Source organism: Artibeus jamaicensis, unplaced genomic scaffold (assembly GCF_021234435.1).
Source record: "Artibeus jamaicensis isolate MK-2021 breed Jamaican fruit bat unplaced genomic scaffold, CSHL_Jam_final scaffold_660, whole genome shotgun sequence".
Lineage (NCBI taxonomy): Eukaryota > Metazoa > Chordata > Mammalia > Chiroptera > Phyllostomidae > Artibeus > Artibeus jamaicensis.
The window spans coordinates 10783828-10806873 of NW_026522052.1; the positions used below are offsets into that span (position 1 = coordinate 10783828).

General features: G+C 58.2%; 1 protein-coding gene across 2 annotated transcripts; it reads right to left on the reverse strand.

The window, feature by feature from the left end:
• Positions 1-1052: 1052 nt before the first annotated feature.
• Positions 1053-16385, reverse strand: ROBO3 (roundabout guidance receptor 3). Of its 2 annotated transcripts, XM_037134247.2 has the most exons (28): positions 16226-16385; positions 12979-13305; positions 12480-12637; positions 11943-12063; positions 11711-11849; positions 11309-11436; positions 10923-11047; positions 9583-9754; positions 9030-9235; positions 8744-8825; positions 8294-8459; positions 7734-7900; positions 7149-7270; positions 6737-6962; positions 6408-6529; positions 5997-6168; positions 5706-5891; positions 4939-4962; positions 4809-4851; positions 4485-4624; positions 3992-4186; positions 3730-3868; positions 3391-3603; positions 2862-3013; positions 2644-2754; positions 2283-2444; positions 1619-1803; positions 1053-1292 (listed from the first exon to the last, which is right to left on the reverse strand). In XM_037134247.2, exons 1-28 carry the CDS (start codon positions 16383-16385, stop codon positions 1281-1283), a joined length of 4155 nt encoding a protein of 1384 aa, XP_036990142.2. In that variant the 3' UTR covers positions 1053-1280. The 2 variants fall into 2 exon arrangements, with proteins under 2 accessions (XP_036990142.2, XP_036990143.2); XM_037134248.2 differs by lacking the exons at positions 7149-7270; positions 8744-8825; positions 9030-9235; ... (6 more) ...; positions 12979-13305; positions 16226-16385 and having other exon boundaries at positions 8294-8382.
• Between the last annotated feature and the right edge of the window lie 6661 nt (positions 16386-23046).

Consider the following 23046-nt stretch of genomic DNA (forward strand, 5'->3'; position numbering starts at 1 on the left):
GGACTCCCACGGCCTAAGCCATGGAAAGTCACTGAGGGCAGGCAGTGGCACCTTCCTCACCCGGGGCAGGAAAGGTCAAGGAGAGAATTCTCAGGCTGGGGGGAGCTCAGAAGGGCACCTTCAGGGAGAGTCCATTGGAAAGGGGGTGATAACACCCCAAACCGCAGAAGCTCTACTGGAGGCTGTTTTGGAGGCTGAGCAGGGCGGGGCTGGGGGTGGGGGCGGGACCAGTGCTGCAGACACACTTCCTCCCTCTCTCACTGCTTTTCCTTTTAAGGATTTTGCTTTTCTTTGAGCTTCCTGATAAAATTCCTTTTAAAAACACCCCAGCCCTGTTCACTATAGACGGAAGGAGGAAAGGGGATTTGTAGGCGCTCAGGCCAAAGTGGCTGGAAAAGTCAGAGGCTGGGCCCAGAGCACAGGGCGATGTCCTGAGAGCCCAGGGAGGGCCTGCTGAGCCCGGGGCAGAACAGACAAGAAGGAAACAGACCTCAGCCGACACGTGAGTGGCACTGACTGAGTGATGGAGTGACTATGGCATTCATGGCCAAAAGTTGTATAAATTCTGGGTCAGCCCAACCAATCACATCTTGACCAAATCGGACCAGGAAGTGACTGTTTGCACACGCCCTCTGTGAGGAGGGGGCCAGGGGGTTGAAAACCTGTTTTTCCTTCTGGGCCAGGTTTCTTCCTCAGCTCCCTCTTCCTTTCAGTTGTAAAAATTATTATTACCACGGCATATTTCCTTGCACAAGAGAAGATATACCGCCCCCCCAGGAGGCAAGAAGGGAGAGCCTGGCTTAGTTCTCCGAGGGCAGGACAAGTTTCCTCTGGTTGGTCATTGGGAAAGTCCCTCTGGTTGTAACTGAGGGGACAGTGACTTCAGCTTCTTCGGGAGGCAGGACAGGTCGGGTCTCAGCCCTGCCCTCATGCAGAGTTTTGACAGAGAAGTTCAAAAGGAAATGCACTGATCCACGCCCCCTCGAGGCTGCCTCGCCCCCCCACCCCATCCTGCAAAAAGCAGACAAATGGCCAAGAACTCCGATCAGACTCTTTATTGTCTTTTTTGCAAATGGGTCCCAGGTAGGAAGAGATGGCAATGAAGGAGCTGTCTCTCTGGCTCCTAGGCCAGTTGTTCCGGGAGCCCTACTTCACTGCCGGGAGGGAAGAGACCCCTCCCTGCTCCTCTTCCCAGCCCCTCGTTTACCGAGGGAGGGGCTGCCATCCAGGGTGCCGGGCCAGGGAACTGCGGATATTCTTATCAACGGTTATCTCAAGGGTTATCTTGGTTCCTAAAGAGAGAGAGACAGAGAGAGAGAGAGAGAGAGAGAGAGAGAGAAAGGGAGGGGCGGGGAGAGAGACTGGTTTTGCAAGGCCTGGCCCAGAGCAAACAGGCCACAAGAGGGGATGTACCTCTTTTCTCGTCAGCCTTGCCCCTGATCTATGTCTACGGTACCCCAGCCTCCTGTACAATGTGTCATCCTGCCTTGACCCTTGTCACCGTTCTCCAGGATTCCTCCTGCCCCTCACTCCCTGGGCCCCCTCTTTTTCACATCCTACAAGCCTCCTCATCCTCCTCTTTCCAGTCATTCCTTGGTCCACCCTCCCTAGCCCCCACCTCTCGGCATTTCCGTCCTGGCCTTTGGCTCTGGCTCCGGCTTCGGCTGCGGCTTCGTCCAGGGCCCCGGGAGCCCCGAGAGCTGCTGGAGCCTCTGGAAGAGTTGCTGCCAGCGGTGGAGCAGGTGCTGGTGGTCTGGCCCCGGGACAGGAAGCTCGGTCGGCCGTAAGGGGCCCAGGCCTCTTCTGCAGCACAAGAGACAAGGGCAGCTGGGCCCGGGCAGTGGCAGAATGCCACCACCGGGTCGCTGTGCCGCACCAACTGCCATCCCAGCTCTGGGAGAAGAGTTGAGGGCGGGCAAAGGGCTCGGGTCATCCTGGGGGCTGAGAGTCAGAGTGCCCAGCCCACGGCCTTGATATAATGTGTGTTCAGAAACCTGCAGGGAACTCCGTCCTTGGGAAAGGAGGGACAGAACACCCATCCCCACTCTTTTCCTCACTGGGGCTTCAGTCCTTGGGAACCTCAGGGGATTTTGCTCAGAGGCAGCTGGAGAGACAAGTGTCTTTGGTGTTGATCAAATTCAGGAACCCAGCTGAAAGTGAGGGGTGCACTGGGTTGGAGTTAGTCCATGGATGGCGCTGTCTGTACTGTCCCGTCAGCCCCCGGTCCTAAAGCCCGCCTTCTCACATCGCAGTGGCCCTCCGGCCGACCTGGCCCCCCTTACCATCCGGGAGAGGGCCCCGATGGGCCCCCAGGGCCCCCGCCTGCACCATTCTTCTCTCCCCACTGTGCTCCCGGTCCAAGGAGGACATGCTGCCTGCTGCCCTCAGCCCCGAGGCCCAGCTTGCCTCTTCCTCCGGTGGCGGCAAGGGTGGTGGGGGCAAGTCTGTGGACAGACCTGCTTCAGCAGAGCTTCCTGCTTCCCTGGTACCAGCCTTTCCCACCCCCATTCCAGGGCCAAGATTTAGGTCAGCCTGCTCCGCCCACCCCCCACCCCCCAGTGGCCCCCAGCCTCCAGGGCTCACCCTTGGTTTCCCTGTCTTCACTACTGACTGTCACCATCCCCCAGGCCCTGGCCCCCTCACCCCCAGGACTGTGCTCCCGCCTGTAGGGAACAGCCTTAGGCTTCTTCCGAATTTGGGCACGGGGTCCTTGGAGTGGAGGAGTGCTCTCCCCAGGCACCTGTCTGGTCCTCCCTGCGACATTAGGAGGCCGGAGAGGAGCAAGGTGAGGGATCTGGGGGGAAGGGAAAACAAGCTCTGGGGTGGGGGCAGCAGGACCGGCCAAGGTTCTGCAGACTCACCTGGGGCACTGCTGGCCGTGCTGGGGACAGGGCTGGGGCTGAAGTGTCGGGAGGCTGTGGGGCCAGCCGCCAGGCCTGCAGGCCTCGCTTCATGGCTATTCAGAGTGGGCTGGGACCCACTGAGAGGGGAACTTGGTTCCAGGGGCACCCTCCTGCAATGACATAAGGCCTTAGTGTGTGTTCACTCGACAAACCCTACATGTCTACTACGTGCCAGGCACTGTGTCAGACACTCAGCCTATTTCCCAGATGAACAACACAGAGCCGGCCCCACACAGGCTCCCGGGCTAGCGGAGCACGAGGAAAGCCCCGTCTCTGAAACACCCCGGGAGCCTGCAAAGTCACTCCAATGGAGAAACCATCCGAAGGGGGTGAGAGACCTCGTTAGCCTCCAGGTTCCTCCCCGAACCACACTTCCACCCTCGTACAGCCATGAGACCTCTGCAGCCCAGACCCCTCCACCCATCCGTCCACTGAACAGGTATGTACTGAGGGCCTAGAATGTGCAAGGGGCTCTAGGCCTCCCTACCTGGGCACCTGGTGGAGGTGGGGAATGTCAGTGAGGGGCTGGGGAGGGTCAGGAGGTGAGGGGGTCAGAGTGGCTGTGGACTGCTGTCCATAGGAAGGTGTGGGAGAAGGGGTCTCCCCTCGGGACACAGGGACCAAGCACCCTCCACTGGAGCTGGGCTCTGCCAGCTGGCTCCTCTCAGGCACTGGCGGGCACCACGCTCCCGGCTCTGAGCTGGGGAAAAGAGGCAGGAGGGTGGGGATGGCCTTCCTGTCACCACTTCCCTTCTTCTCCCAGCTCTCTGCCCTCCCCTGCAGGTGGCTCCCGGAGTAGGGCATCTGTGGTGGGATGCATCCTTACCCGCCCTCAAGCTCTTCCTCAGGTTCCTGGAGGCCACTCAGCTCACAGGAAGGAGGAGGGGGTGGCAAGGCCTCTGGCCAGACGAGGGAAGGCATCTGCACAGGTTTCCCCAGAAGCTTCACTTTGCCTCCCCTGGGTCCTGAGGAGAGTAGGACGGGGCACACCCAGATTTGGGCAGGAAGGAGGCCGAGGTGACACTTGTCAGAAGTGCTGGGCTAGGTCCCAGAGGGGAAGCGTGGGGCACGAGGAACTGGAGTCATACCGCTGTCTCCCTGGCTCCATTCCGGGGGAGCGTACGGGCTCCAGGTTCCAGGGTCCCCTGAGGAGTTTGGGGGGAAGCCCCCGTGGAAGGTCTGCAGCTCCTCCCCAGCAGGGTCAATGGTGCTGTAGACAGGACCCTCTGGAGAGGCAGCAGCGCCCCGGGCCGTCTGAGCCAGGTAGAGGGAGATTCCAGCTTCTGAGCAGGAGAGAGAGGGAGGCGCAGGAGAGGAGGCAGGGGCAGGCAAGGGAAAACAGAGGACAACAGGAGAATGGGGAGCAAAGGGAGAGCCCCCCGGACCGCTTCTTTCCCTGCCCCAAACCCTACTTCCCAAACCAGGGTGCAGGGGTCACTCCCCCAATTCCCATCCTCCTGGGGGCTCACCAGCCTCAGAAACACTAGGGCTCCTCAGCTCCCTTCCGTGTACCCCAGGAGGTTGAGAGAAGAGAAGGGTGCTGGGGCCAGGTGCGCCCTTGAGGGAATTAGAACTCCTCACCATTGTAATATCTGTCGTCTGGGTCGGGATGGCTGGGGCGGCAGCTTCCCCTGGGCTCCTGGGCCGAGGGGCTTTGAGACGGGTGGGGCCAGGAGTCTGCCAGCCAAGGGTAGGGAGCAGGGCCAAGGCCCACCGGTGGCCTGAGGGAGAGCGTGTGAAGGTTGGGGCAGGGAGCCTGAGAGGCTGGGGAAAGTAGAGGAGGGCGGAGAGGGTCAGGGGCGGTGGGACAGCGGTGGTGGTGGGATCCAGGGCAGACGGGGTGGCGAGGCTGGAGAGCAGGGTGGAAGGGACGATGTGCTTGGGAGACGAGTTGAGAGGATTTACCTGGAACTGGCTCCCGAGGGGCCCTCTGAGTGTGGGAAGGACACTGGGGAGGTTGAGGGGAGACTGGGTCAGAGAAGAGCCTGTGCTGGGGTCCGAACCCCACAGGGCAGGCAGCCCACGGCGGCTTTACCTGCAGGTGTGTAGGCAAAGGAGGCTTCCGAACAGGATCCCGCGGGAGAAAGAAGAGGGGAAATGGGAAAAGGGTCAGAAATACCCACACTCTTGTCCACTCCTTGGCCCCGGTCCAATTCTACCACCCAGGCTGCACCCTGGACCAATTTCATCAGAATTCCTAGGAGTGAGAGGGACTCAGACATCGGTGTTCTTTTAAAAGCTCCCCAAGCGATTCCCATGTGTAGCCAAGATTTCGAACCACTGATCCAGGGGCTCTCGGAAGGATGAATACAGCTGGCCTCCACCTGACAGCTGGCGGGCGGCTCCACCCAAACCCCCTCCTGACCGCACCCCTCCTACCAGGGCCGCCCCCACGAGCGTGTTTCTTCTCCAAACTGGATCCCATTTACGGACACTGACTGCCTAGGTAAGCAGTCTGGGGAGAGCGTGGGCATCTCATTTCTATGCTCATGGGTATCTCTGGTCGAGGTAAGATTGGGACTTAGGTAAGCCAGTGTTTATTAGCTTCTAACTAGTGTTTTAAGCCCAGTGCCAGAATCTGGAGATCTCCGTTCTTCTGTCCATGGCTTTTCATTCACTGCGACTAATAAGCTTCCTAATAAATCCTTGCCAGACTTTAAAAAAAAAAGGCATCTTAAGGGCAAGTCTTACCCCACCCCCAGACTCAAGCCCCTTTCCCCATCCCCCCTCCTCCACGCCCACTCTTCCCTTGGAGTTCTGCAGGCTCCTCAATCTTGTGCCCCGCCCCGCGCCCGCTCTCACCTGTATAATGGCTGAGCTCCTTGCGCTGCCTGCGGCGCCGGCAGAGGGCGCCACCGAGCCCGAGGAGCAGCGCCCCACAGGCTGCACCGCCGCCTGCCAGGAAGGCCGGCTCCCGCAGCACCCTGGCCAGCCGCTCCGCCAGCCCCTGGCCCACCTCGAGCGCGGGCTCCAGTTCCGGTGGGGTCGCTGTGGGGGTCAGAGCCATGAGCGGCCCGGAAACCCAGGAGCCATTCCGAGACCCCCCTCACTTTCCAGCCCTGCCCGCCCCTCACCCCCCACCTCCAGACTCACGCAGCTGCACAGACACCGGGGCACTGGCCACACCCACGCCAGCACTGGTGGCTGCTGCGACCTGGGTCCGGTAGGGGACACCTGGCAGCAGTCCCTGGAGCACCACAGAGCGCGCCCAACCTGCCGCTGACCGATTGAGGTGGAAGCGGCTCTCATTCCCCAGGCACCAGATCTGGGAAAGCCGAGACCCAGGGTGAGAGTCAGAAACGGAATTCTGGCCTCGCGTGGAAACTTGGCACTGTGAACGGCACAGCGGGCCTTAGCCGGGCATAACTCAGCCCAGAGGGAACACTTAAACCTCTCTCCCCTTCCAAAGCCCCATCCCCAGCCACAAAGCCAGCACCAGATGCTCCTAATCCTAGCCCCCGGTCCTCCTCTCCCTCCTCCCCAGTCCCTTTGCACACCCTGTACCTGGTATTCCTTGATGACCCCATTTTGCTGGGAGGGGAGTGGAGGTTCCCAGGACACAGTGATACTGCTGTTGCCTTCACCCCCCAAGGCCACTGCCACTCCCTGGGGGGGACCGCTGGGGGCTGGCCAGGGTGGAACTCGGTGAGCAGGACACAGTCATTGCAAGCTGGCCCTCAGGCCCCAAGCTCCCCCCTCCCAGCTCTGACACCTCAGGGAACGAAGGTACCCCCTTCCCACCCACCCGCCTCGCTCTTCCCCTGCCAACTCCCATCCCCCCCACTCCCACCTCCCTCCTGTACATCCAGCAGCTCGGTGCCCCACCCCCTTACCCTCTTCAGGAATGCTCCCAGTCACCAAGAGACTGTCAGCACCCAGCCCCTCCTGGCCTTGGGCTTGCACCTTGATCTGAATTCGGGTCCCTGGGGGGAGTCCTCTGAGCACAGTACTCTGCTGGCTTGGGGACTGTAGGTCCAGCACTGTCCAGCTTCCCCCATCAGGACCTGCTACCTTCCAAGACACCCGGAAACCTTGCACCAGCTGGACTGGGCCATCTACCTGTAGGAGACAAGAGGAAGCATCCCAGGAGAAGCTGGGGCCACACAAGTTCTCCCAGCCCAGCCCCTCCCCCATGTACCCAGCTCTCCCAGCCGCTCGCTGCCCACTCTCCTGTACCATTCTTGGAGGCCCCTACATCCCCCACCATTATCTGCGCCCTTCACCTCATCCCTACGGCACACTCACAGTCCAGGACACCTGCAGGGTCTGGGGCCCAAGGACTACAGGCTCCTGCATTCGCACGGCCACTTCGGCCAGTCCTGGCTGGCCTCTCCATGTGTCCTCCACTGGCCTGGAAGGGTTGCTGTCTATTGACCAGAGAGCCCACTCAGCGGGGTCCCGCAGGGACAGGCAGTCAGGACTGACTGTCTGCTAAGTCCTCCCTCAGCCCCGTCCCACAGACTGCACCGCTTGGTGCTCCAGGGCACACCCCAGGGTCGAGAGGGGCTTGGGGTGGGGGGAGTCCTGATACTCTACCTGAGCTGTGTATGAGAGACTCAGAAGTGAGGAGCCATCAAGGTGCTGAATCACCCCACCCCTGCCACTGCCTCTCTCTCTCTTCTTCCCCACCTTCTTGTTCTTCCCTGACCCCTCTCCCTCCCCTTCTCCTCTTCCCTTCCCCTTCCTTTTCCTCCTCCTCCTGTCCACTCAGTGAGAGGGAAGCATGACCTGCCAGCCACCATTGTAGCCCTGGCACAGCAGGAAAGAGCTGCCACCGTGCCATGTGCAGTATGACATGTCACACCCACGAGCCAGGGACCCTGGCCTTACCCTGGGTACGGACGGGCTCAGAGACGGGGCTGGGCTCACTGAGGCCCCAGGCTCCCGCGGCGCGCACCAGGAACAGGTAGATGGTATCGGGCTGCAGACCGCTGACGGTGTGTGTCTCCAGCTGCACACCATCCGCCACTGTCCGCCATGTGTTGCCAGCTGCTGGGCTGCAGTGGGAATGAAGTGACAGAGGTCTCTGAGCCCAGGGACCTCCAACCTGCCTACTCCCGCTCATTCTCTCTTTTTTTTTAGAGAGGGAGAGAAAACACCAATGTGTGGTTGCCTCTCACGTGCCCCCTACTGGGGACCTGGCCCACAATCCAAGCATGTGGGTTGACTGGGAACCAAACCAGCAACCCTTTGACTTGCAAGCCAAAGGATTGGTGCTCAATCCACTGAGCCACACCAGCCGGGGCTCGTCCATCCTCTATGGCCCCCCTACACCTCCTCACCCTGGGAGAGGGAACTGGCAAGCCTTTCCCCACAATGGCAGAGACCTTAAGGACACAGGGTCCCCTCCTTTTAACTTTCCAGGTTTGCACTCAAAACTTTCTCTGTACCTGAAGGCCTCTATCACATAAGAGGTAACTGTGGCTCCGGCCTGCGCATTGGGCTTCCAGGTCAAGGTAATGCTGTTCTTGGTGACCTCCGTGACCACTGGCTGAGAGGGAGGCCCCGGAGGAGTACTGGGCTCTGTAGGCAGGTCTGGTAAATCTCCCCCGTCTTCTGCAGTAAGGAGATAATGCTTCAGTAGAAGAATGGGGAAAGGATGTAGCCCGCCTTCTCCCCAGAGGAGCCTGGAGCTGTGACAGTGATGGCGTAGAAGGGACACAGTGCACATGCTACTCACATCCACCTCCCAAGGACACCACTTCCGCCTTCCTCCTCCCACTACCATGGCCATGGCATTGGGAAGATAAAGCCGGTCCTGGGGTTCGGCTAGTACTGACCGCCTTGAAGGACGTTTGGAGAGCAGTGCTAGCAAAGAAGGGGACGGAGGAGAAACTCACCCCGCCTCCTCAGCCAAGCACTCCAGGCAGCCTCCCCTGTGGAACTCTGGGCCACACAGCTGTAGAAGCCCGTGTGCACCTCCTGTAGGAGAGGGGAGAGGACTGGCAAACTGGGCATGGAGCAAGGGGGGGTGCAAGGTGGAGGCGGGTATTCAGAAGGATGGGGAGGAGGCTGTACACTTTAGGCGGTCCGAGAGAGCAGAGGGTTAGAATGGAGTTCGAGTCCCAGCGGGTACTCCCTGGAGTTGGGCATTCTCAGCTGCTTGGGCCCCAGGGTGAGACCCACCTGCACGTTGGTGATATACAGGGTACCATTGGCCATCAGGTTGAGCTGGGGGTCATACCCCGGCAGCCACTGCCCATCCTTCTTCCACTGGACACTAGGTTGAGGGTTCCCGGTCACTCTGCATGGCAGCCACACAGAGGAGCCAAGTGCCAGTGTCTGATTTGCTGGTCCCCGGAGAATGATGGGAGGCAGCCTTTCCATGGAGGCTGAGAGAGGAAGAACTTGGGTGTCTCCGAGAAGGATCCTCGGTCCAGGCACCCAGCGCCTAGTCCCGTCCTCGGCTCCTTCACGTCTCCTCCTCCCCCATATCTCTTCTTCCCCCACATCTCTCCCACCCCCAGAGATGTGGCCTCCATAACCAGCTGTAGCCTCTGCCCGGAACCAGCCATCTATTAGTGACTTCCGTGCCTGACTTCCAAATTTCAAGGACATGTCTCAGGAGCACGCTCCACCCCTTACAGACATCTTGTGGAGAATCCAAGAAACACAGATCTCTTTAAGCCACCGTTTCCTTCCAGGCCACAGGCCCTGTCTTACCACCGTACGCACACACCTCCTTTCACCTTCAGCAGGGCCTTGGCCAGGACGCTGCCAGCCACGCTGACAGCTTGGCACACATAGTAGCCGGCATCCCCACTCTGCACTGCAGTGATGCTCAGCTGGCCTCCGGGAGAGACTGAGAAGCGCCCCGTGGGCTGAAGGGACTGACTGGGGAAAAGCAGGACCTGGGGACAGAGCAGGGAACCAAGGTGGGGACAGAGCAGACAGCTGGCAGAGGGCTCCCCATTGCCATCAATGCCCGAATCCGGAGCACTCCCAAGGTTCCAATCCCTACTCTGTCTCCGGGCGATTCCGTGATCTTGCACAAACTAGTTAAACCTAGTCACAAAAACGAGCGCTTTTATTAGATGATCTTGGGATGTACTTCCCAGCTCTGCGCAAGCTATTGAAACTTCCTGAGGCTCAATTTCCCCAAATATGACTCTTAGAGGATAGGAATGAAGACTAAATGAAGTAATCATATGAAACCCCTTTAATCCATTGTGTGATAAATGTTCAATACTTCCCCCCTTCCTTTTCTGGCTCTAACATACTATATTAGATACATACTTGGAACGTAGTGAGGTGGGTTTGGGTCTCAGGGTAAATGGCACCACGCTGAACCCCTGGCTGACACCCATTCCCACCCTCTACTGCCATCAGCGTTTTTATTCATTTCAGAATCTAATGAAAACGCAACAGACTTGGATGCTAGAGACCTTGGGGAAATTGTGGCAGTGGATTCAAAATGAGGTCATAGGTGGCCTGGTTTCCCAGCGGGGTGGGGTTCATGCAACTCAGTTTATTATACTGATCTTGTTTTTTAGTAGCAAGATTCCGCCCTCCCCTTACAGGAACTCACTTAGGTTGTTACTTCAGTTTATGTTCACTCCAGTTGCGTGTTCTGGGATTTGTTTGCTAACGTTGAAGAGGGGTGACTACGGGCGCCCCCTGGTGGAGGCCTCTAGCAACTAGAAGAGCGAGCCAAGTTCTGCCCTGGGAAACTTTGGCGCTGTGCCACTTGCTCCCCAGAGCAGTGTATGGAAGCCCAGGCGGCCAGGAGTCTGGGGAAGGGCCATCTAATTGGATTTGCTGTATCCATGGGACAGCCTTGACCCACAGAGAAAGGTTCCAAGGAATCGCTATACGAGACTGTTCCCTACCACCTAAATATAGTATCATTTATTTTCAAAGCATTGGATACACTCCAGGTCTTTTTATATTCATAATCTTATTTAATCCTCCTAAATAACCTGCAAGTGTTCCTGGGAGGACCGGAGGTAAAGCAGAATCTCGAGAGAAGTTTGCAGAGAAGAGCAGAGGCTAAGACCCAAAGGAGAAGCTGGCACCTACTTGGCTTCCCTCCTTCTGCCAGAAAATGGCAGGTGGGGGGTTTCCTTTGGTCTCACACTGGAAAGTCACATTCTCTCCAGTGGCTGCCACCTGGTCCTGGGGCTGGGTCACCAGCTGAGGTGGCACTGGCAAGGGGAGGGGAGAAACGGAACAGGGAGTCAGGGATGCTAAGAAGGGAGGCTGAGGGAACAGGAGAGAGAGGCCCAAGCTTGGCTTAAGTAGGAGCAGATATTCATCCACCTGCTCAGGCCTGTTTAGCTGTCTCCTCTTTCTCCTACAAGCCTCAGGTGACCCCACATGTCTGGCCTGTCCTTTCTCCTTCCTTCTCTACTTCAGCCCACCCGCCACCTTCCTTCACTCCACCCCTGCCAGGGGCGGGGCCTCACCGTGAACACTGAGGGCGCCAGACGCTTCCACTCGGCCCACGCTGTTCTCCGCCACGCAGGTGTAGGTCCCCTCATCTTCAGCACTCACATGGCCAATCCAAAGGCTGTGGTCACTCCGGATCTCATACCTGCTCCACTCCCCACCCCCAGGCTGAGTTGGCCATGGCTACAGACCCCTTCTGTCTCCCCCAGGACAGACACCAGGGCAGGGAACAGAGGCCGGCAGGCCTCTACAGGGACAGGAGCTCCAGGAATGGAGGTGGGGACTGGGGAGGGTGAGGCCAGAGGCTCTGCACACAGACTTCTCTATGTGAAGAGGTATCTGCTTTCCAGTTTTCTAGGGCAGGGCACACTCTTGAGCCGGTTGGGTCTCCTCACAGGCGGGAGGCAGGGGACGCTCACCTGCCCGCGGGCAGTTCTCCAACGTCCTTGCGCCAATGCAGGCGAGGCGGGGGGTCCCCCTGCACCTCGCATGGGAAATCCACAGGGGCATTAGCCAGGACCACCTGATTCACCGGTCTCCGCAGAAACGAGGGGCGCTCTGTGCAGTGGGAGTGAGCGAACAGCGAGGGGTCTGCACCGCTGCTACCCCCCCAGGCTCTGCTCCCGGAACTCCCGGACCGCAGGCGCCTACCCAGAACCACGAGTTCGGCGGCCGCGCTCTCCCGCTCCCCCGCCATGTTGGAGGCCACACACGCGTACATCCCCGCGTCACTCTTGTGTGTGTGCGACATCATCAGCTTCCCTCCACGGATCTGCGGAGTCCCAACACTAACTTTAGTCCTTCGTAGCCATCAAAGCATATTTATGTATTTGGTTTTCACAACAAACTCATGAAGAAACCAGGAAAGGGATCCCATTTTAGATAAGGAACCGGTGTTTTGCCCAAGGTGGGGATCGGGTCTGTCTTTTCCCCAAGGGGTCCCGGGGGCATCACGCTCCCTGCCCTCTTGTACCAAATTCATCTCACCGGTCCTCATGTATCCCTCACTCAGCAGCTCGCCCTCAGCCGCTACTCAACTCATCCCTGATCTCAGATCTGCCTCATCGCCCAAAGCACAGTTCCCCGCCTTCCCAGACCCTCGGATTCACGCCTTTCTCCAGGAGGCGCCCGTCGGAACCTTGGCGTGGGACCCGGCCCCTCCTTACTGCAGCCCGGCCGGGCCCTCACCGTGATCCTGCCCTCCTCCTCCTTGACTGGGGCGTTGCCCTTCTTCCAAGACACCGCTGGCTCCGGGTGGCCGCGCGGGGGCACGCATTCCATCACAGCTGGCTCCCCCACGGCCACCACCAGGTTCCCAGGGGACTGCCGGAAGTCATCGCGGAGGACTGGGGGGGGGGGGGGGCAGGGATGAGCAAAAGCAGGCTTACAGTTGTTCGTATAGAAAAAGACATGTAGGTTATTATCACAATAGTTTCACTGACTCAAAAGAAGGTCACAGTGCAGCTGTAAACCTACTTTTGCCCACCCCTATAACGGTCCGCCGCCCCCCACCACGCCGTCACAGGTGCGAAAATACCAGGCCCGGCGTGGGCATTAGAAACCAAAGTTAGGGCCCCAAAGGAAAACTTTGAATCGGCGGAGGCCGGACCAGTTCTGGACGGGACTGCCCCGCGCCCTCCCGCGGGCCCCCAGGCTCTAGGGCCACCAGCCGACCACAGGCCTTCACCTGCCACTTCCAGCGAGGCGTTCCTGCTGGCCGCCGCCCCCAGGTAGTTGCGCGCCACACAGGTGTAGACGCCCTCGTCGGGCCGTGCGCGGCGCCCGTGCACGATGCGCGGGAAGAAGAGCGCACCGCTGGGCAGCAGCAGGCGGTGCGCGCGCGGGTCCTCGCGCGCGGTGGCCACGCGCGCCCCATTTTTGTACCATTCGATGTTGGGCCGGGGCCGTCCCTCCGCGCGGCAGGGCAGCGTGGCCGGTTCGCCTCGGGACACCAGCAGATCTGGGGGCTGCTCCACAATGCGCGGCATCGCGTCCTCCGGCTCGACCCTTGTCCCTGCGGGGGTGGGAGGAACACTGAGCTTCAGACCGGGAACTTGGGGAAAGATGGAGGCTCCGGAGAAAAAAAGGGCCCTGTCTGCCCACCGTCTCTCTCTCTGTAGGGTCCGGTATCTTCTTCTAGGAAGACGCCCCACGTTCTTGGGCTCGGAAGGAGGCGCCAAACAGGGGCAGATAAGTCAAGGAGTCAAGGCACCTGAGTCCCCACCACCCAGGTCTAGTGGGGAGCGAAGGGCCACCCGCGCTCCTAGCTGATCGGTTTCATCCCCCAGCCGCACTGGCTCGCAGGTGTCCTTGCTCCGGGACTCGGACACCAAGGCCAGCACCGGGTTCTCCGCCCCAGCGCGGTCCTGGGCAGGATACGGAGAATGTGGCCAGGCCTGGGGTCCCTCTGGACAGGGAAGGCGTGAGCGATCGGCTGGGCCTCGGAGCCTGGGAGCCCGCACAGAGCCCTTCTGTTGACACCCCAGACAACCATGTTTCGGGGTCCTGAGAAGTCTCAGGAATTGAACCAATGCAAATAATAGTGGAAATCTGAGTAACTCTCTTTTCTGGGGGGGCACAGGTTTCAGCGGATTGTTCTCCAGGTGGGTGTAGCCAAGAGAGGCTAAGAACCATTGAGAAAGGAATTCCTCCCCTTCGCTGGTTCTCTCTGACCGGCCCACCGCCTGTTCTGCCCCGGGCCTCACTGCTGTACCACTTGCTCGCTTATCTACCGCAGTGGATTCCGACCCCGGAGCCTGGAGGCCCTCCTGCTCGCGGACCCCAGCTTCATCGAAAGTGTCTTTGCGACCCCTGGCGGCCAGTAGGCGCCGCTGCGCCTCGCGCAATCTGGATCCTTTCCTACCCCGGGTCTAAGAGACGTCCCCACCTCCCCACCGCGACTCCGCTTCTCCCGCTCTGCTCCAGAATCCGCGGCGACCTCTGCTTGCAGCCTCGGTGCGGGACTGGGTTTTTTACTTCCAGCCTTCACTCTTAGGAGTTCCGATAGAGAGGAAGCTGGACGGGCTGCCCAGTGGCCGCTCTGCTGGGGCGAGTGTCTTTAACGGGTCAAAGACGAGAAGATCGGTTTCCCTCTTCCGATCTTAGGGAAGAGGGCAATTTTCTGGACTTCCCTTCTGGATGGAAACTTCTGATTCTCACCCAGTTCCCCTCCCTCCCATCGCGGGCCCAGTTCAGGCAAAGCCCATGGTGAGCGGCCCTGAAATGATGAAGAATTCAGGGGTTGGCTGGAACCCACTAGCGCGGGAATCTCAAACTTCCACACTAACTTCTGTAAGAACGTGGGCAAATTGTTGACTTTCTCCGAGTCTCAGCTTCTTTGTCTGCAACGCGGAAGTCGCGATGGGGTTGTCATAAGATCATACTGCGTGCAAAGCCCTTGGGAGAAGCTTGATAAATGTGACAGTTCTAAGATTACTTAAGGGCTCTTCACCTGACCTCACCTTGGTTCCTGCGGTCTCTACCTGAGTCAGATCGCACCGCGCCCCAGTCTTTCCCTTTGCCCTTAGCCATCGCATGTGATGGGAATAGGCCGGTCTGTTTTTGCCAAGATTTGTGCTGCTTTGGTGACCAGCGGGGTATTGTCATCCTCCCTGAATTTGTTTCCCCCGCCACAGATGTGACCATCAATTTCTTCCCTACACACCCCACTGGGACAGCGCAGACTGAAAACACTCTGCCAGAGCGCTGAGTGGGCACGGGCGTGTGTGTGAGGCGTGGCGGGGGGGGGGGCTCTCTGTTTAACCTCCTGGGAATCTGGGAGGCGATAACCCCAGCTCGTTCCCCGTCTTCCTCCCCGCTCCCTCCTCCATAGCCCACCTTGACGGTCGGCCCTTTCCCCTAATTCCTGTAGACACAGCTGCAGGCTCCCTTTCTCTGGAATTTCATCCCTGTCATTCTAGGTCCCAGGAGAGGCTTCGACAGAAGCTAATGAATAGCTAACGGTCATACTAATGGGGCTCTGGGGCTTCCCCTCAGCACCTGGAGTTCACACACAAACACACAGCCCAGGTCTCCTTTCTCCCTGCCTTGGGGTCCCCAGCACAGCAGTCGCCCCAAATTCGAGCTGGAGGAAGCCAATTGGTCCCTGCTGGGAAAGAACCAGAGGGAACCAGGGCCAAGGTGCAAGGAAGGCGGGAGTTCCCGACGCGGCCGGCAGAGGGCGACCTCCGGCCTCTCCCAGGCTCCCGCGGCGCGGGAGGAGCGCGCGGTCTCAGCCATTTATTAATCACGGTAATTAGCTCTGACGACCTGGCCGCCGGCGCTGCCTGCCCGCCGCAGCTCTGTCTGGTGGGCCGGCTGCGAGCCCATCTCCAAGGGGCAAAGTCGTTAAGTTTCCTGAAATGGTCGCCGCCTGCGTCGAGCTCTTAGCCAACACACCCAACATTTCGGCTCGCTCACTCTCGTCCTAAGTGAATTCTTGGCAAACTTCGGTTCCCGGAGGAGAACCGACTGCCTGGCTGGGTCCCCTAGTGGCTCGGCTCCGCCCGGGCCCGCCGGCTACCGCGGCCCTCCGCGGCCCCCCCTACAGTGGGTGCCCGCAGCCTTGGCCGCCCCCAGCCGCGGCCCTCCTCGCTGGGGCGGCCTGCGTTCGGCTGGGGCGCTGGGGCGCTGGGGCGCTGGGGCGCTGGGGCGCTGGGGCGCTGGGGCGCTGGGGCGCTGGGGCGCTGGGGCGCTGGGGCGCTGGGGCGCTGGGGAGGATGGACTCGGCCGCCATCTGCTCCCAGACCCTCGCTCTCCGCAGGTAACCCCCCCACTCAGGTGCTCAAAGCCCCCGATCACCCCTTGGTGCCCACCGCCCGGGGAGGCTCTGGGGGGCGCCCCTCGGTCCACACGTGGGGCTGGAGCTCTTGGCCTCCCTCTCCACACCGCCCACCCGGTTCGGGACCTGACACCCCTGCGGGGCAGGGGCTTACCGTTGAGAGAAGGCTCTCCGGGGGGCAGCAGGCTGTGGTTGAGCGCCGCTCCCGAGGAGTTGAAGCCGAGGAGCAGGTCGCTGGAGTTGGACATGTCAGTGGCCAGGGAGTCCGCGAACAAGTTCATCTGCAGCAGCGTTTTGAGCAGGTAGCGCAGCATCGCACGACCCGGCCGGGACCGGGGCTGGGGGCTCGGGGCCCGGCCCCTGGGTCTGAGACCCGCGGGCCGGGAGCCGCAAGCCCCTCTGCAGCCTCTGCGCTCCGCCCCAGCCACGGTGCCGCTGTCCCGCCGGCCGGCGCCCGGGTGACGCGCGTGCCTCCGCGTGCCCTCCTCCTTCCCTCGTCCTTCTCTGCACCGCGCGGAGCCGCGGTCCCCCGGGAGCTGGGCGGCGGAAAGCAGGTGCCACGCCGATCACAGCGTAATTAAGGGATTAATCCGACACTCTCCACCTCCCACCTCCCCGACGGCCACTGGCAGGGCCGGAGACGTGAGCAGTTTAGCGCGAGCTGGAGTCCCCGCCCCGAGCCCCGAGCCGAGTTCTGGACCACGCGGGAGCTGCCCTCCCTTCTTACAGAAGCCGTGATGGGAAAGGCGGCTCTGTCCGGCTCCGGACGCCTGAGTTGAGAACAGAAATCCTTCCTCCCCGTTCCTGGCCCTTAGGGGACCTGAGGCAAAGCTCGGGGTTGCTCCTCGAGCTCTAGAAACCCTGGCTTCCGTTTCCTCCCAGGTCCCGAGTTTTATCCGCAGAAACGCGGGAAACGGGTCGTTTGAGGCAGCGGTTGGGGGTGGGGGGAGAACAATTCCACGTGCGTCCACCCCTTCGCCTACAGTCACTGGGTTTGCAACAGAGAGGCCAGGAGACGAGGTGGGGCGTTCCTGGAGAGACACCGAACGGGGATAAAACTGCAGGGAGAAGCCCAGGGATCAGTAGGCAGGTCCCACCGACTTGCGTACTTTTGCATCCCTCTCCTACGACATGTTTTATTAAATTGTTTCACCTTTGGGGGGAGACTGAAGGGTAGACAGGGAATGAGGGACAAAGGCTAAGAGCAATATTGTTTCTCTAAATGCAAGCTCAAGAGAAGAGATGCAAAACCTGTGCAAATCTGTTCAAACCTGACACCATCGTTCTCCGGAGTGGGGAGGGGAAACGCGACCCCTCACCTAGTCCCAGACTACTTCTGACTTTCCTGGAGTTCTTTACATCCGAGGGCCTCCCTCTCCCAACACACACACCTGCCTGGGCTAGGAGGGCCTTGGGGCTTCAGGGAAAGAGAGTCTTCTTACTGGGCTTGTAAGGCCCTGCAGACTGCTGAGTGGTGGGTGGTGTTCAACCCTGGGTTCTGTGTGATGACTCCACCTTGGTGGGGAAGCCACCTCTGATGGGGGAGGGGCAGGTGAACAGGTCTAGACTGAGAGAAGTGGATGCTCCTCGGTGGTAGACTCCAGAGTAAGCGGAGTCAAGGGCTGGAATATCTCAGGCAGACAGCCCTCAAGGGAACTCCACACTTTCTCAAGGGGTGGGGGACTCGTCTTCTCTCAACCCACACGCCAGCCCTAGGGGCCTCTAACCGGTAGTTAGGCATCTTCCTACCCCCTTGCCGCAGCTCTGCTGGTGACGTTGCAGGGCCGGAACACGAAGTGCTGGGGGCTTAGGGCCCGACAGCCCCCTGGAGAGAGGAAACTCCTCTCAGTGGGAGCTGGGCTGGGAGCCTGGCCCCCTACAGACAGCTTCGATTCCGGCAGACCTTGAGGCTGAGGGTGGGGCAGGTGGGAAAAGGGCTTGTGACCCCCTCTTTCTTTGGGAGCACCATTATACTAAGAGGTGGCATTTGATGCGGGTCCCTTGCTCCAGGGCCAGGTTGCATTCAGGTAAGAGGGATAGCTCTGGGATGACCAACCCACTTAGCAGACACCACCACTCTGGACCTCAGCTGCTCTGTGCAGAAGCCCCAGGTTCTCAGTCCTGAGTCAGCTGGGCTCCATCACGCCAGAGGCTGAAACAGGACAGAAACTCAGAGTCCTGTAGGACTGGGGAGGGCTGTGGCAGGCGGGAAGCGGCACGCTGCCCTGTGGCTCCTGCCCCATCCTAATCCCCCAATTTGCTCCCATCAGCCTCTCAGCAAACACGGGGACTGCTGGTGTCTAGGGGCTTGTCACCCTGTTAGCGGATTTGTTCGCAGAGACGTTGCCGTTAATTGGCCTTTTATGTGGGGATCAGGGAGTATTTGCTCAAGGTTCCCTGAGTGGAGGCTGGGACTCAGCCCCTGGGCAAGGCTGCTTCCTGGCCTCCATCACCTGGGTGTGGCCCAGCACTGTCTGGCCCAAATCCCTATCCCTCTTCTACTCTCACACCTGCTCCACACTCCTTCCCTCTCTCCACTTCCATTCTTGATTCTCTCTGCCCTTTTTCCTTTGTACTTCTCTCTATATCCAGAATGCTCTCCCTTCAAACCAATGCAGACCTAATGCCAAAAGAGTGTGGAGCACTCAGTTGGGGGGTCCTGGAGAATGAATACCCCCCCATAGCCTAACTTCGCCCCCCCCACTATGTTTCTAAGGCCCTGGGCCCTGCAGGGGGTGGGGCAGAGTGGGCAGAGAAGGCCCAGCAGGGGTCACACGCTCCCTCCTTTCTTTAGTCCTCTCTGCCTTCCTGACCCTCTGCCTTTTCAAGCACAGCTTCTCTCCAGCCTGTGCCTATAGGCAGTTCTGGAAGGAGTTTGCCTCCCTATCTCCTCACTGCCTGCTCGCTCTTCCCAAATTACCCCTGCCACTCTGCTTCTACCTGTGACTTAGGTAGGGGACTCACGGCATCTGTCTCCATTCTTACCCTGTCGTGCAGGGGTGTCCAGACTTCTGGGGTCTCTGCACCACACTGGAGGAAGAAGAGTTGTCTTGGGCCACATGTTAAATACATTGGGACACATAGTCACACACAAGAAAATCTCATAATGTTTTAAGTAAATGTGTGGTTTTGTGTTGGGCTGCATTCACAGCCATCCTGGGCCGCATGTGGGTGCTTGTGTAGCAGGTAAAACACTCCCTGTACCTGCACTGTGACCTGAGGGCCCTCTTCTGGGGTTCTGTACAGGTGACTTGGAAGTTTCCATCTCAGGCTGAAGAAAGACTCGGAGTTGAGTTCAGAGCCCCTCCCTTCTCCTGCCCCAGGAGACTGCTTCTTATCAAGGGTTATATCGACAACAGTCTGCACTTTAGAAAGGGCGGACAAGAGGAAAGGAGGCTTTAAAGGGGCGTTGGCAGAAAGAAGAGAGAGTGGAGCGGGCAGGGTGGCTGGGGAGAGTTAAGTCTGTGAGGTAGAGGGTCAGTTCATTCTGATAGTGTTACGGCATCTGGTGGGAAGCAGTGTGTGTGCGTGCCTGTATGTGTGTTGACGGGGGGAACAGTGACCCCACCAGGCCAATTCCCTTGTCCTAGTGCCAGCACACTGGCCAGACAATGTAGCTGGGAATTTGCAGTGACCCAGCTAGAACTGCGTGGGAGGCTTCTTGGTGGTCCAAGCCTGCATGCCAGCTGGTAGTGGATGAAGCTGCTGGCATGTAATTTCCCGGGAGGACAGCCCGAGGACAATGCTGCGCCCCCCGTCTCATGCTGATTACCGCCATTGGTCTCCCCAATGCATGCACACACACCCCTCCTCGTCCATTTACATCCCTCTAGAGTCTGCAGCTTCCCATCACTCTCTCTGCCTGGACCCCTTCCCAGGGCACTGAGACACATTGAGCATATGTGTGTGTTTTGGTGGTGGTGGTGGTAGGGGGGAGACAAGGAACTAACATCTGTCCCCCACCCTCACTAGGCTATGCCTGCAAATGGCCAGCAGGATTGCTGACTTCATAGTTATGATGCCAGGGGGCAGTGACCAGCCAGCAGGAGCCAGAGGGCCAACAGGAGGGGGACTCGGAAAGCAAAGAGCAGACACCCGCAGGAAAGCAAGCAGCTGGGGCCTGCCTCTGGCAGGAGCCAGGGTTTGTTGGCTCAACCCCTGCAGCTGCTGAAATAAGCCAGGGCCCCCTGCCCAAGAGGACTGCTTTCCCCACAGGGGTCCAACGGTGGAGACTGTGGGGAGAAATGTTGCTCCTCGCTCCAGCATGTCTGGAAATCTAGAGGCAAGTGGACAGAGGTGTGTGCACATCCTCGTACAAGTGGAGCAGTGGCTGAGAGACAAGAGCATTCTCGGTTCCTTATATAAACCTCGGTACAGAGCAAGCACTTCATACGTACTGGTTTACGGAAAACATCTGATGAATTAGTTGGTCCTTACAGCCGCTCCCTCAGAGCCCACCTGCCTTCTCTGCCTCTCTATAGCTCTCTCTTTGAGTGTGCCACTCTGGTGAATTTCTGAGAGGGGTTCCCTCAGCTCTGTACCTCCTGCCCATCTCCCTTGCCACTGCCTGAGCCTGGATTCTCACCATCTTTCACTCCAGCTCTTGCAAACTAACTCTCTGTGCTCTGTCTCCCACTGAGAATCCGTCTTCTGCTCTGCTGCTTTGGGGAGCTGGTATGAATTTCTTCAACCCCGGGTCGGTAAGCTCCGACTAAGTGCCAGACACTGAGCCACAGGCTTGTCTCTAATGTTCAAATCTGATCATGTCCCTTGCCTACTTAAAAATATAACGGCTCCTCAGTTCCTACCGGATGCACCACACACACACACACACACACACACACACACACACACACACACACACAGCACTCAAGAATCACCATCGTCTGGCCTGGCCAGAATGGCTCGTGTGTTAGGTGTGTTGTTCCAGAACCAGAGGGCTGCGGGTTCCAGTCCCAGCCCAGCAGTGTATGGGATGCAACCAATCAACGCTTCTCTCTCACACGATGTTTCTCTCTCGATGTTTCTCTCTCATTCTCCCTTCCTCCTCTCTAAAAGCAATAGAAAAAAAAAAGTTCTTGGGAGAGGATTTCAAAAAACAGAATTACTGTAATCTGGATGCTGTCTGCCCTTACAAGATCTTCCCTATCAGCCGGCCTCCTCCCCCCACCCCCTCTAGCCGCCTCTAGCCCACCACCAAGCTGCGTTTTCCGTGAATGTGTGGTGCTCTCTCTGCTTTTATGCCTTTGCTCCTGCCAGGCCCTCTTTCTGAAGTGCCCTCGCCCCTCCATTCTCCACCCGCTGGATTCCTTCCACCCTGGCAATCCAGCATCTGTCACCTGCTTGGTGACGTCCCCCTGACTCTCCCAGACTGTAGGGTCCTCCCAGACCACTTGGTTTATTCCCCTGTTGTTTAAGTTATGATGTTTTCATAATTTGCTTATACGCCTATCTTCCCCCATAAACTGCAAGTTCCTCTTAGAGAGCAGACACTACACTTACTCATCTTTGTACCCCTGGTGCCTGACATAAGGTGTAGCATGTAGTTGGTACTCACTTCATGTTAACGAAGAGATGAATTAGGGTAGATTGCATTTACTGTGAACTTACCATTGCCAGGGCTGTTCTAAGTGCTTTACTCATTTAGTTCTCCTAAAATCTCTGTGAATAGCTACTGTTTTTTACCCTCACTTTGTAGAGGGTGAGACCGGGACACAGAGTGGTGAAGGAATTTGCCTAAAGCTACTTGGCTATTAAATGGGGGGCCTGGGGTTTAAATTTGGTATGGCCCCCCACCTGTGTGCTTCATCCCCACATCTCTGTGAAAGGCCTGCATCTGAGGACAGCAGAAGGAAGCCCCCCCCACCTTCTCCCCAGTATTCTACTCTTACGAATAATTCTAGTAACAGAATGACTTCCACAACCACTCTGCCGCGGATAATCCACTAAGACCTCTGGATCTTTTTTTACCATTCTGTTTTTAGTTGCTAAATCCCTTAGTCCCTGCTACCTATCAATAATTAAACCTGCCGCTCTTTGTATTTGCTCCCTTCTGTAATTCCTGGCACTTTTGCAGTTTCAGAGAAGTCAGAAATAGATTCTATTTTTAATCACTCTCTGTCTCAATCTCTCTGCCTCCCTCCCCCACTTTCTCCCTCTCTCTGTAGGTGAGCACCAAATCCACAAAGGAGACCAATTAAGGTCTTCAAATCCCCTGCATCCAACAAAAGATGTTTCATTTTTCAATTAAAAAGAATATTACATGGCCTCTAATGATTTGCATTCAAGTAAGAAAGGTTTTGCATTTAATACATATATGATAGGTTTTCCACCTTCCGTCACCTAGTCTTTACTCGGTGCTTTCTGGGTTGCTTGTGCGAGTGTTCACAGATTTCTTTGTATTTTCCAGTACCTATCTCCAGTACTTGCAGGGCCCTCTGCCTCACGGGCCCTCTGCCCACATTGCTCTTCCTACATCATCAAGGGCTTTGTATCGGGGCCCATTTACTTAAAGTAAAGATGACTCCAAGATGTCTCTGGGCTCCCACAGAGAAGTGCAATCTGACCTGGAAAAGTTCAGCCTCAACATGAGCTCACTCCCATCTATACAACAGGTAGGATGCAACTGTACTGTAGGGTCATGCAGAGAGGTACTATTCTGACAAGTCATGGGAACTTCTTCACTTCCTTCCTTGTGTTCCTCTTCTTTCCCCACTGCTTCCTTCTCGTGGCTGTCCTTCCAGCGTCCCTACTCCCATCCTGCTGCCTGTTTATGTATAAAGCCTTACCGCCTAGGACTTGATTGCACAGCTCATAAATATTCAACCTTCCCTAGAAGCAACCTCTGAATATTTCACCACTCAGTGCTGCTCCCCCATCGAATTGACAATGGGGCTGGACATTTCTCAGGGTCACTGCCTCCACCCCCTGAGCCCTGCCTTCACTTATCAGCGTGGGCCCTTATTTTCTTCCCTG

Excerpts from the sequence above, each read along its gene's own strand:
- ROBO3 (XM_037134247.2), bottom strand. The coding sequence starts at position 16,385 with ATGCTGCGCTACCTGCTCAAAACGCTGCTGCAGATGAACTTGTTCGCG. Across the intron at positions 11,048-11,308 it reads TGGCGCCCTCAGTGTTCACG|TGCCACCTCAGCTGGTGACC; the intron begins GTGAGGCCCCGC and ends TCCCCTTGCCAG. Across the intron at positions 4,852-4,938 it reads CTTTGCCTACACACCTGCAG|TGTCCTTCCCACACTCAGAG; the intron begins GTAAAGCCGCCG and ends CAACCTCCCCAG.